Source organism: Neofelis nebulosa, chromosome 7 (genome assembly GCF_028018385.1).
Source record: "Neofelis nebulosa isolate mNeoNeb1 chromosome 7, mNeoNeb1.pri, whole genome shotgun sequence".
Lineage (NCBI taxonomy): Eukaryota > Metazoa > Chordata > Mammalia > Carnivora > Felidae > Neofelis > Neofelis nebulosa.
This window is the reverse complement of record NC_080788.1, coordinates 145,828,724-145,842,022: the sequence shown is the minus strand read 5'-3', so window position 1 is coordinate 145,842,022 and position 13,299 is coordinate 145,828,724. Positions and strand designations below refer to the sequence as shown.

At 60.3% G+C, this 13,299-nt stretch overlaps 1 protein-coding gene and 1 pseudogene across 1 annotated transcript; one reads left to right on the top strand and one right to left on the bottom strand.

Moving 5' to 3' along the window:
• The first annotated feature begins 206 nt into the window (after nucleotides 1–206).
• LOC131517777 (large ribosomal subunit protein uL22-like) lies at nucleotides 207–847 on the top strand (annotated as a pseudogene).
• A 1,370-nt stretch (nucleotides 848–2,217) lies between these two features.
• On the bottom strand, nucleotides 2,218–11,747 carry AMN (amnion associated transmembrane protein). The gene is made up of 12 exons (XM_058740351.1): nucleotides 11,637–11,747; nucleotides 10,582–10,700; nucleotides 10,434–10,478; nucleotides 4,358–4,445; nucleotides 4,040–4,257; nucleotides 3,760–3,897; nucleotides 3,513–3,621; nucleotides 3,342–3,418; nucleotides 2,993–3,158; nucleotides 2,727–2,916; nucleotides 2,553–2,646; nucleotides 2,218–2,472 (listed from the first exon to the last, which is right to left on the bottom strand). Exons 1-12 carry the CDS (start codon nucleotides 11,677–11,679, stop codon nucleotides 2,392–2,394), a joined length of 1,368 nt encoding a protein of 455 aa, XP_058596334.1. The 5' UTR covers nucleotides 11,680–11,747; the 3' UTR covers nucleotides 2,218–2,391.
• Nucleotides 11,748–13,299: the final 1,552 nt, after the last annotated feature.

The window sequence follows — 13,299 nt, the reverse complement described above, 5'->3', positions numbered from 1 at the left end:
GCAGGGGCACCTGGGTGGTTCAGTCCGTTAAGCATCTGACTTCCGCTCATGTCATGACCTCGAGGTTCGTGAGTTTGAGCCCCGCATCGGGCTGTCAGCGTGGAGCCAACTTCACATCCTCTGTCTCCCTCTTTCTGCCCCTCCCCCACTCATGCTCACTTGCTCACTGTGAAAAATAAACATTTAAAAAGTTAAAAAAAAAAAAAAAAACCCATTCCCGTAAGCGACCTGAGGTGATCTCTGAAAATGGTTCGCTATTCACTTGACCCGGAAAACCCGACAAAATCATGCAAATCAAGAGGTTCAAATCTTCGTGTTCACTTTAAGAACACACGGGAAACTGCCCAGGCCATCAAGGGTATGCATATCCGAAAAGCCACCAAGTATCTGAAAGATGTCACTTTGCAGAAGCAATGTGTGCCATTCCGACGTTACAATGGTGGAGTTGGTAGGTGTGCCCAGGCCAAACAGTGGGGCTGGACACAGGGTCGGTGGCCCAAAAAGAGTGCCGAATTTTTACTGCACATGCTTAAAAATGCAGAGAGTAATGCTGAACTTAAGGGTTTAGATGTAGATTCTCTGGTCATTGAGCACATCCAGGTGAACAAAGCCCCCAAAATGCGGCGTAGAACTTACAGGGCTCATGGTCGGATTAACCCATACATGAGCTCTCCCTGCCACATTGAGATGATCCTTACTGAAAAGAGCAGATTGTTCCTAAACCAGAAGAGGAGGTTGCACAGAAGAAAAAGATATCCCAGAAGAAACTGAAGAAACAAAAACTTATGGCCCGGGAGTAAATTCTGCATGAAATACATGGAAATAAAAGTAAAAACAGAAAAAAAAAAAAAACCCAACTGGCAAAATTTGCAAAGATGCTTCCAATACCCCAGCCAAAAGCACTGCTATCGGCCCTTCTAAATCTCAGCTCCACCCCCTCTGGGGTAGTTTACAGGGCAAGGGTGCACCTGGCTCCTGCCCGCTCCGATCCACAGCTGGTAAGAGCAGGTACCCCAGTACCGCAAAGGCCGAACCCTGTCTACTGAGAACCAGTGCTCGTGAGCAGAACCATCTTTCCACGGCACGCGCCCATGAGATGCAGAGAGCGAAGGTCACCACCTGCAACCAGACGTTCCGTCTACTGCAAAAGACACTCCAGAAGGTCTCTTCAACCTTGTTGGAAGGGCCCCTGCCAGGTGCTGCTCACCAGCCCTGCGTAATCACTGTTTCTTCCCGGTGCTTGTCAAACCTTTGTAGAAACCATTTAGGTGACGCCAGCTCACTGCTTCGAGATGATCTCCGACAGGAGCGACCTGAGCAGGAAGCGGACCTCGGATGGGAAACACCTGAGTCCTTCCTCCAAACCTTCCTCACTATTCAAATGCGGCCTTAAATGTTTCTCACTGCTATGCGCTTTCCCTCCGATGTGGGACCCACCACGTGGGAAAGGTCTTTCCTGGCACTGAGGGACACAAATAACACACTAGTAACTCTTGATCAGTGATGCTTTTAAGGAAAAATCTTCATCAGAAGAGGAAGATGGGAGCCTGAGTGAAGGCTACTTCATCCACACGGAGCCTCCAGCCGGTGGGCACCGCACCCACCGTTCCCCCACCGGGGGCCCTCCGTCCCCCCACCGGACCGGCAGGAGGAGGAAGCCCTTCCGGCCTGGTACCAGCCAGCCAGTGAGAAAGCGCCACCAGCCCCAATGCCCGCTGCCCCCGGTGGACCGCCACTCAGACCAGCCCCACCCAACCCCCGGCCTTTTCTCTACCCTGCTCCTCTCCTTTGGTCTCCGGACTTGCCTGCCCGCGGTTTCGCCACAGCCTGCATACCCCGAAGTGCAACTCCTCTGCCATTCCAGAACAAACCCGTTTTTCTGGTAAAATGGCCGGCCGTTGTATTTGCAAGGTCAACAGCCATTTGGCATGATGTTGGGGGACTACTGGACAGCCAGCCTCACCAGGTGCCTCACTCCCGTTGGCTTCTAGCCACCCCGTCTCCCGAGTTGCAGCCCCCTCCTTGTTCTGGGGGCAACTCTGCAGACTGCAATCTTCTCGGGGACCCATTCTACAGGTAGTACCCAGAACTGCCCTTTACAGGTGACCAAAAGGGAGGACTCTGAGGCTCACCCCTCACCAATGGAGTGACGAGGGCACTGGCCGGCTCTCCACATTCAAGCAAAGGCAAAGGGGTGGGGACACAGGAGGCAACTGATAGCAGGTGCAAGAAACCCCTTTATTGGGCAAAGCCACCCTGTCCTTGGTCTGCAGGGGCTGGGGACAAGGAGTGTGGAAAAGGGAACGGAGATCTTTTAATGTCAGGGACCCGTCCGTTTCTCGAAATGGGGCGGCGGAGGGCAGAAGGGGGACTGGCCAGTCACACGGGGGCTCAGGCCTCCGCCTCGGCAAAAAGAGGGTTAACGAAGTAGCTGCGGCTGACGCTGCTGTTTTCCACCTGTGGGGCGGAAGGCTGCAGGGTGCGCAGGGTCAAGGTGCGTCTGCGCCCAGCACAGCCCCGGGGAAGACCGCTACCCACACCCGTCCCCTCACCGGCTCCACTGAGCCCGCCACGTCGAACACCGGGTTGGAGAAGCCCAAGGGCGCCACGAAGGGCGCTGGGGCCGCTTCGTCGCGCCTACTCCACCTGGGGAACAAGGACGTACATGAACCCCGCGGTCCTCCTCCGCGACGTGAGCCTCCGTCCCCCGCGGCACCCCCGCGTACCTGAAGCTCCGAGCGCCACGCAGCAACAGCGCCCCCGCCAGCAGCGCCAGCAGCAGCAGGAGCAGCCCCGCCGCCACGCCGCCTGCCAGCCCCGCGCGCATTCCCGAACCTTCCAGTCCCGCTGCGGAGCCGTCCCCGACCGGCGCGCCCGACTCCCGAACTGCCGCGGACAGGACCCCCAGGCCTTCGCCTACAACGGAGGGCGCCGGCTCAGTCTCCGCCGGGCGGGGCGGGGCAGGGGCCGGGAAAACGGCACCCGCGGTTACCGTGCTCGGCGACGTCCGCCAGGAGGGCACGTGCCAGCCGCCCCGCGCCGCCCGTCCCGTCGGGCCCGGTCTCTGCCAGCACCACCTGAATCTCCGTGTCTGCCTCGGCGCCTGCGTTCTGGCGCGGCACCTTGGACACGGCCATTTGCAGCCCCTGGTACTGGGGCTGGGGGGAGGGGGTGGAGACAGGGTTATCCCAGGGACTTCGCCCTCGGACCCGCGGGGGCGTCGGCAGCAGGGACACGGGGTGGGCAGGTGCGCGGAGAGTAACCGCGTCAATGAGGCAAAGTGTGGCCCCGGGCGGGTCTTGCGGTAGGGGCGGGGGTGGGGGGGAGCGCGGCCCCATTACCAGGAAGCCTCGCAGCAGCCGCGTCCGGTACCGCTCAATGTCAAAGGTGGGGCCGTGGGTCAGCGACACGATGGCTCCTGCGACAGGAGGGCCCAGGGCCAGCAGAGAAAGTGAGGCTGGGGGCGAACCAGGGTAGCTAGGCCGTCCCCGCAAACACGAGGCGGTGCTCACCGCAGAGGTCGCAGCACTGCCCCTCGGGCCGGAGGGCGTCACGGCAGGCGGCCGGGGGACAGCGACCGCCCAGGGGCCGGAGCAGGGCGGCGCAGATCCACGGCTGTACCTGGAGGCGGGCCAGCGACCGTCGGCACGGAGAGGGGGAAGGGCAGACCGCGTGGAGGGAGGGCCAGGCGCCAGCCCCGCCCCTCCCCCACCCTCACCCCCGGCGGACCCGGGCCACCCCGGTGCCCTCCGCGCTCACCTCGGCGTTGCCGCAGACGCAGCCCGACGGGTCGGGGCAGGCCTCGGCACCCACGCTCAGAGCGCCCGGCCCGTGGAAGCGCAGGCGGCCGGCGGGGGACGCCAGGAACGCGGCCAGGTCCTCGTCGCGCGTGAACGTCTGCGGGTGGCCGGGTCGCGGGCGGCGCCGGCCCGAGGAGGGGACAGCGACTGAGTGCCCGGAACTCTCGCGTGGGGCCCGGGAGGGGCCGAGGCGCGCAGAGGAGACGCGGGCCGGCCCCGCGCGCGCGCGCGCGGCTCACCTGGCCCAGAGCCCAGACGCTGCGGACGCGCACGGGCCCGACGCCGGGGCCGAGGCCCACCCGGAAGGAGGCGTCGGGCGGGAAGACGACGTCGTCGTGGCGGCAGGGCACGCGCTCGGCGTCCACGGAGAAGAGGCCGCGCGCCGCGCCCCCGGAGCGCCACAGGCGCGGGTCGTGCCACGAGAAGCGGTCGGGGTCGAGGAAGAGCGCGGGGGCGGCTGGGTGGGCGCGCGTCCCTGAGCTACGCGCGAGGGCGCCCCCGCCCCCGGCAGACGCCGGCCCCGCCCCGCCCCGGCAGGCCCCGCCCCGGCCCCTCACCTGCGCCGCAGTCCGGGTCCCTGCCAGCGTCCGCCGCGCCGAAGCCGGCTCCCGAGTCCAGGACGAACTCCCCGTCCCGCGGCAGGAGCTGCAGGAAGCGGGCGGGGGGGGGGGGGGGGCCTCAGGCGGCGGTCCCGGGTCCCAGAGGGACCCGTCCCCCCTCCGCGACCCCGGGGGAGGGAGTGCAGACCGCGGAGCAGGCGGGTGAGGTCAGGGGCTGGGGGCGGCCCGTAACTGCCGAGGTTCAAATAAGCCCCAGGGAGCGGGACTGTAGGCCGAGGAGCAAGAACCCGCCTGAGACCTGGGCGCGTGGAGAGTTTGGGGCAGGGTGACACTCGGGCCACGGCCTCTCACATGCCCCCACCGCGGGGCGGGGTGGGGGGAGCTGCACCAGCCAGGGACCCAAGCCGCAAGGGATTGTGAAGGCAGCCGGAAGTGGGAGGGAGGGGAGGGGGCTGCACTTGGGGGTGCCACGGGGCCTCAGCGCGGCCTCTGTCTCCCTTGCGGGCCTGGGCTCCACCACGGCAGCCCGTGCAGCCCGTTCGCCACAGAAGTCCGGCCACAGCTCAGGCCTCAGGTGTCAGAGGATCTAAGGCAGTGGGAAGGCCAGGTGACGGAGTCCCCGCCGCCCTCTCCCTCCCCACCGCCCCCAAGCCCCAGGACCCCAGGCCTCCTCCTTCTGACCTTCCGGGTTGGGGTTGGGGCTGGAGGGGAGCGCTGGGCCGGGAGAGCTGCGCGGAGCAGGAATCGTGTGTGGTTCCCTGTCGCCGTGGGCGGCCCACTCAGGGCCGGGCCTCAAGCCCTAGCTGGCTTGTCCCCTACCTGAGCACCGGCCCTGACCAAGAGGCCGACCCCTGGGGGGATGTGAGGTCACGGGCCAACTGTCCCCACACCCGAGGCAGCCCCACCCACAGGTGCCACAGTGAGCCGTGGGGACAGACATGCCTCAGGAATGGGGGAGGTGGAGAACTTGAAGTCTTTGAAAAGAACCAGGGGTGCCTGGGTGGCTCCACTGAAGCCACAGCTTTGGCTGAGGTCATGGTATCACAGTTTGTGTGTTCAAGCCCCAAGTAGGGCTCACCACAGAGCCAGCTTCAGATGCCGGCTTCAAGTCCTCTGTCTCTCTTTCTCTCTGCCCTTCCCCAGCTTGCACTCTCTGTCCCTAAAATAAATCAACATTTTGGAGCACCTGGGTGGCTCATTCGGTTGAGCACCAGACTTCAGCTCAGGTCACAATCTCACAGTTTGTGGGTTCAAGCCCCACGTCCGGCTCTGTGCTGACAGCTCAGAGCCTGGAACCTCCTTTGGATTCTGTGTCTCCCTCTGTCTCTGCCCCTCCCCTGCTTGCGCTCTCTCTCCCCCTCTCTCAAAAAAATAAACATTAAAAAAAATTGTTTTTAAATAAATTAACATTTTAAAAAATCTTTAAGAAAAGAACCAAAGGGGGTTGAATTCAACACTATATTGTACCCAGGAAACTAATATAACACTGCATGTTAACCACACTGGAATTAAAAGTTTAATAATAATAAAAAGAACCAAAAGAGAAGATATAAATAAATCATGAAACATGTAATCATTGAAAGGAAGAGCACGATAGGTGAGATAAACATGCGGACCAGTCCAGCTGGAGAAGGCACAGTGACGGGTGTTTCTGCTGAGGGACCCTGCAGGGTGGAGCAGGGAAGTGCAGAGCCACCAGGAGAGGAGAGAGAATTGACATCCAGGTGCAGAAATGCATATATAAAGGGCGGGGGCGAAGGGGAAATATTTGAAGAAACAAGGAGCATGACTTTTGCAGATTTGAACAAAGCCGGGACCCCTCAGATGGAAAGGTCTCCTGGAGCGCGGAATGGGAAACAAGGAAGATCACACCCAGACAAGTCAATGACACAGAGAACATTCTAAAAGCTTCAGAAAGAGCAGATCACCCCGGGGGCTCAGAAGTCAGGTTTCTCAGCAACAACAATGGATGCAGAAAGACAATACAATATTTTATGTACGAAAGGAAAAGAACTTCCCTTCTAGAATTTTATATCCAGCCAAAGTTCCATTCAAATGCAGGAGCATAATGAAAAGACTTCGGAGTGATGGCCGCACAGAGGCCTTCTCTGAAAACGCTTGGAAGAAATTGGGAGGGAAGAGGGCGGCGGCCACACACGGAAGGACTCATGAGGGTGGACACAGACGCCGAAAAGCTTAAGAAATAAAAAGGACGGCCGGACGTGAAAACCTGGATGAAATATAACAGTTTCTAGAAAAATTCAAAGTGTCAAAATGGGCACAAGAAGCAGTAGAGAATCCGAATAGACCGGTAAGCATTAAAGAAATTGAAATGTTAGTCAAGGACCTCATGTTCCAGTACAAGTTTTTTACAGGTGAAGGACACTAACCTCTCAAGGAACAACTAACTGACTCCTTCTTAGACGTCATTCTGGGACATGGAAAAAGGAGTGAAAATTGCCCAGGCCATTTCATGAGGCCCGTGTAATCTTGATTCCCAAACCGAATGGAGGACAATACAAGAAAAATTGTAGTTTTCTTTTACTTATAGATACAAAAAAAATCCCGTATAAAATATCAGCTGACTAGTTCCAATAGTGTATTTTAAAAGTACATGGTGGGGCGCCTGGGTGGCTCAGTCGGTTAAGCGTCCGACTCTTGATTTCAGCTCAGGTCATGATCTCGCAGTTTGTGGGTTTGAGCCCCATGTCGGGCTCTGCACAGTGCAGAGCCTGCTTAGGATTCTCTCTCTCTCCCTCCCTCTCTCTCTCTCTCATAATAAGAGAGAATAAACTTTTAAGAAGCTTAAAAAACAAAACAAAGCACGGTCATCATGGGGTTCCTGTCCCAGGACGGCTCCCGTCCCGACTTCCCAGACGTATGTACCGTGATGTCCCAGCAGGTGGCAGTGAGGAGTCTTATGCCAACAAAATCCAAACATTCTGACGGAGGGAAGCCAGGTGTTAGAAAGAAGTGGCACGTTCGACCTGCAACTACAGGTCCCAGGGGGCCATCGGTCTTGCAACGACAGCTCAACCTCAGAAAACCTCATTAACAGGCTAAAAGCAGGGAGGGGGCAACCGCATCTCACTCAATTAAAAAACAACAACAGAGAACTCCACAAATGTATTTATGATTTTTTTAAAACGCTGCTAGCAAGTGAGTAATAGAATTTCCACAATTTAATAAAGTTCACGTACCAAAGCCCTGCAGCAAACATTCACTCAATGAGAAATGAGACATGCCTTCTCTTTCCCATTGGAACAAGGCACAGAGGCCCACTTTTGTCCCTCGTGCGTAACATAGGGGGAGAGGTCCTGGACGATGCTATTTGGAAAGAAAAAGAAGGAAAAGGAGTCAGGACTGGAAAGAAAGAGGAACAACTATCAGTGTTTATACAGATAAGCAAGTGGAACGCACAGTTTTTAAAAATAGAGAACCGTTCGTAACGCAAAGCAAACTATAAAGGTCTACGAATGGACCGATACTATACAAGACCTGCGTGGGGACCACTTTAAAAGTCCAGTATCGAGTTTTATGATGGATGCTGTGAGATATTTGCAGAGAAGTTCACGGTCCTGAATGGGCGGCTTGACAGTATAAAGCTGGTGTTCATTTCCAAACTTCCCGGGTTTTGTTGTTGCTGTTGTTCCCTGATAAAGCTACCCTACCATTTCTCTGCAGCATCAGATCCGCAAAGAACTAGCGGGCCTCTTGGCAGGAGAGTGGAGGGGCGAGTCGCCCTCGGGTAGCAAGACGCCCCACAGAGCCACAGCGTGAGGACGCGTGGTGCCGGCAGGAACAGGGAAAGCGAGCAGAGGGACAAGGGCCCCGAGAGAGCCCCGGGCACCCTGGGCACTTGATGAACAGTGGCGGCAGCGCCATGAAGCTGGTGGTTCGGAGGAAGACGTCAGAAATCAGGCTTATCCCAAGGAGAAAAATAAAGCTGGTTCCCTAGCCGGGTCCCACTCAAGCGTGTGACCCTGGTGGCAAAACTGTGTCCTAACAGACACAGGGGTGGTTATGGCTGTGACTTGGCAGCGGGGAGGGATTCTTAAAACACCAGAAACACAGGTGTGAGGCAGCAGGTTCCGCACGGTCGATTCTGACGCCGGCTTCTGTTGGGAAGGGCACCACAGGCAGAATGCTCACGGCGGGAAGGCACTCGCAGTATCTCGCACCAACAGTGGGTTCATGGGTAGAAAATACGAGATTCCTCCAAAGGTAGAGATGGGAGAGGAGAGGGGGTTCAGGAAGGGGAAAATCCCAGGGAGGGAATCCCCAAACCTGAGAAAGACAAGTTAAAACGCGGCTGTGGCTGCCCCTGTTACTAGGGCTACCTCTGGGCAGCCGGACAGCGCTGATGGCAGGCGGCGGGGAGGAGGGACCTCCGTGCTCCGGGGGTGGGAGGCGGTCGGGGGCAGCTCTGGGTCCGTTCAGCCTGTTCCCGGGCCCCCTGACAGTTCCCACCCGGGCCCAGTGGAGCGGGGGGGGTGGGGGGGTGGGGGGTGGTGGGGGGGGCAGCTCCCGAGGTGCAGGCAGAAGACAGACTTGGGAGGTGAGGGGGCACCTTCTGGGCCCCCAGGACAGGAGGAAGGGCTCCTAATTGGGCCGCGGGGGATGGAAAGAAGGGCCAGACAGAGGGACCTGCCTGTGAGGCATGAATGAATGCCTCTCTTAACATGCTCAAGCTTCCAAAGGAGATCACCAAAATAACTAGGTCATCAGAGCAGGGCCCCCAGCCCCAGGACCCCACCCCAGACGGACCCCCTGCCTGAGGGTTCCCCACCGGCTCCGGATGCCCCTCTCCGCTTGCTCCAGGCTACTGCCTGTCCCAGGTGCCAGGATTACACATGGGGGGGGGGGGGGGAACGCTGGGTTCAGCTCCTCCCTCCAGGTCTCCACCCCTCCTCCACCTGGCTGCCCCTTCCGCATCTTGGTCTTTGGGTTGGACAGATGTGAAACGGCATCTGCACCCCCGATCTGCCAGGACCCGGGACCCCCAGTCTCTGCCCGACGGCCCCTCCCCAGGCAGGGACAGCTCACAGGTAGGGTAGGGGTCCCTTGCACTGACTTGCCCTGCCCCATGAGTGGCCGGGTCCCACAATTAATGCTGCTTTTGAAAATCATCAATTAACCAAGACACCTCAGGGAATGGAAATTAGGCCTGAGGTCCCCAGATCCTGCATCTGGGCAAGAGGTTGGGCGGGGCCAGGGCCACCAGATGCCCCTCTCCCCAACTCACCCATGCAAAATCCAGTGGCCTCCAGGAGAGGACTCCAACTCTGGCACCCATACCGAGAGCCCCCCCTCCCCCCAGCTCCACCTCTGCTCAGCGCCAGCAACCCTGACGTCAGTCACATCTTGCTGGCAGTCGTGCGTTTGACACAACAATGATCCACCCCAGGAGTGACCCTGACGCTGCTGGGTCCTGGGAAATGACACTTTAAATCAGGGAGCACTGACCTTTTCTGTAAAGGGTCGGACAGTAAATATTTTAAGCTTTGAAGGCCACACGGGCTCCATCATGGCCACTCAACTCTGCCTTATAGTGTGACAGTGGCCGTAGATGCTAGTGACCAAACGGGCAGGGCTATGTGCTGATGAAACTTTATTTATGGACACTGAAGTTTGAATTCTATATTTCACGTGCCACAAAAATGTTCTTTTGGCTTCTTTCCCCCAACCACTTAAAAATGTAAAAACCATTGTTAGCTCCAGCCACGTGGCCGCATTTGGCCAGTAGCTTCCTGACTCCGCCCTTAAGAGACAGGCCTTATCAGAGGCCTTTCTCCCAGGTCTTGTCAGAGCCTTTAACACATAGGAAGCTCCAGGCAAGCGCAGGATGTAGCACCTTCCAAATGTACAGGTCCCAGCCTGAGCTGCGACCACAGGACCAGGGCCTACTCTCCCATACGGTTTCCCCAGCCTCCCAGAAAGCCCTTCCAGAAGCCAAAGGCCCAAGGCCTGCACGGTTTCCCATGCAGGTGGGGGCCAGTCACAAGACAAGAAAGGGGCTTCAGGGGACCACCAGCCCCCTCCGACCTGGGTCTCAGCCGCAGCCCCCCCTCACCATGTCGGAGACGCTGTGACCTTCTCGCACCAGGACTGACACCATCTGCAGAAAGAACTGGCATTGGCTGGCGGACCCCCTTTGCCTCTCCTCGACCGCGGCCACGTGAGTCCCCGCCCCGAGCCCCGGGCTGGGGGAGGGGAAGCACCTTGTCTGCCGGGAACACGACGGCAGCGCCTGCGCACGGGGTCCGGTTCTGGCTCCAGTTGGTGGCCACTTCGAAGTTGGTGTTGGGGACCCAGAGTTTGTAGGCCGCGCGGGTCATCGCTGGGGAGGGGGTGACTAAGTGCTTCCCGCTCAGACGCCCCAACCCCCAGGAGGAAGAAGGTTGGTCACAGAGCCCGGGGCACAGATGAAGTCTCCCTGTCAGCCCAGACCCTGCGGGAGCCCTGCCTCGGTGCTCTGACAGACTCCCACCGGATCTGCAGAGCCCGCTCCTGCGTGCCCTCCTCTAGGACACCCCTCGGTATCGCCCCCTAGCCCCGCCCCCAGTTTGCTGGTCGTTGGAGCCGCCGCCGCGGGCACTGCAGGGCAAGGACAGAGACCACCGGGGGACCGATGTGAAGGGGGTAGGAGGCCTCTGCCCAGTAGAAAGCGCTGGAGGGTGGGCTCTGATCGGGATCTGTGTCCTGAGGGAGCCGCCAGGGGCTTAAGAGAGGAGGACAGGGGGCGCCTGGGTGGCTTAGTCCCTTGAGCTTCTGACTCTTGATTTGGGCTCAGGTCATGATCTCAGGGTTAGGGAGTTCAAGCCCTGCGTCAGGCTCTGCGTGGCGGGGTGGAGCCTGCTTGGGGTTCTCTCTCTGCCCGCCCCTGCTCATGCTCGCTCTCTCTCTCTCTCAAAATAAAAAAATAAACTAAAAATAAACTTACCAAAGAAGAAGAAGAAGAAGAAGAAGAAGAAGAAGAAGAAGAAGAAGAAGAAGAAGAAGAAGAAGAAGAAGAAAAGGAGAGAAGGACAGGGACTGAGGAGCGTTGGGGGCGGACACCTGGGACACGCGCCGGCCCGGGTGCAAAGGGGGAGGGCCAGCGCGCCCCCGGGGACGGGGAGACTGAGGCCGCGGAGACCGCACGCGCACGCTGCTTCGGGCAGGAGCCAGGCCGAGCCTCCCGGGCCTCCCGAGCCTCCCGCGCCCCCCCCCCCTCCCGCGGCCTGTCAGGCGCTCCCCCCAGGCTCCCCCGCCCCCCAGCGCGCCCCCCGCTTACCGCACAGCTGCAGCCATAGCAGCGCCCGGCCCAGCGCGCCCATCCCGCTGCGGGCCCGTCGCGCCGACCCCGACCCGCAGACTTTGCCCCGCGGGGTCCACCTGACCGGGAGGGGCGGGGCGGGGCGGGGCGGGGCGGGGCGCGGCCGTCGGGCGGTTACACATTTACCTCCAGGCCCCGCCAGGAGGCGCCGGTCCGACTCGCTCCCTCCCCCACACTCAGCCCTGCGGGAACCTGAGGACCTTGGGCGCCCGGGAAGAGGGGCTCGTGAGGACCCACCCGCTCCGTGACAAGGGTGGGGCTGGGGGGGGGGGGACGGTGGTGGCGGTGAACAACCTCTAGGGCCTCTGCTGTCTCTGTCCGTGCGCGTCTGGGGCTGCACCTACTCGGCCCACCCGCGGGAGCTGGGTGTCCAGCCTTCCGAGCAGGGCCCTCCTGCCGGGGCCGGGTGCACTGTGGACGGTGGTAGACGGGCTGAGTGGCGAGCGCCTAAGAGCGCGTGGTGAATGGCCGGCAGCAGGTGCCTGGTGAGGGGTGGAGGGTGCGTGGTCCGGTCAGCCGAGGAGGGGGGACACAGGGATGGCAGGCGGTGAGCGAACCCACCGATGCACACCAACCGAGCGCTGGCGGGTGGAGGATGAGTGGTGCGTGACGGGGTGGGTGTGGCGTGGTACTGGGGGGCGATGGGCGGTGGCTGGTGGGTGGTGGATGGATAGAGGGCAGCGGATTGTGGAAGGACGGGCGACGGACGGCGGGTGGTGGCTGCATGAGGAAGAGAGATGGTAAGCCTGGAGGGTGGACAAAAATGGTGCTTGGGTAAATGGACGGCGGGTGCGTGAGACAGCAATTGTAGATGTTGGAGGGGCTTTGTTGACATGAACGGTGGGCGAGAAAAGGTGGTGGCTTTGGGCCGACGAATGGCTGGTAGGTGAGACTGGCCGGTGGACGGGGGGATGGGGGGCAGGATTTAGATGGACTGTGAGTAGCAGGTTAGCAGACGGATGGCTGCCGGGTGGATGAGAGCCGGGGGCACAGACGGATGGACGGACGGGTGTGCTGCTCATGCAGGGTGGCGGAGGGAGGGGGCTGGGGTGACTGGGGGTGAAGGGGGTGGGTTTGTGGGGGATGGGATGGTAGAGGGCGGGGGGGGGGGGTGGACAGACTGTGGGCAGTAAACTGGACGAGGGCCGGGGGGGGGGGGGGCGGCGTTACAGGTGGGGCAGATGGCACCTTGCCGGTTAGGGCTGACGGCGAGGGGAGGAGTGGCAGGTGGCCCCTGGGTCCAGGGTGAGCTGATGAGGGCAGGCGGTGGGCGTGGCTATAGAGGTGGAGGACCGGGAACAACCAGAGGGAGCCCCGAGTTCGAGTACACTCTGGGCGGTGCCGGCCCTGCCCGGAGGCGTCGGCCCCCAGCCCAGCCTGGGACGAGGAGGGGGTCTCCCAGGCCCCGGACTTTCGCCTTGTCTGCCTGTTGGGCTGACAGGACGCTCCGTCCCGGGGGGAAGCCCTCGCCAGGAACAAAGGGGTGTTTGGGGTCGTATCCATTCTGCCCCTTGTCTTGCTTCTGCCGGGAGGCAGTTCTGTTGACTAGGCCTTCTTGGGGCTCCAGCAGAGTGTCTGGCTCTGCCCGCCTCACCTCCTCCCACCACCCTACCTGTGGCTC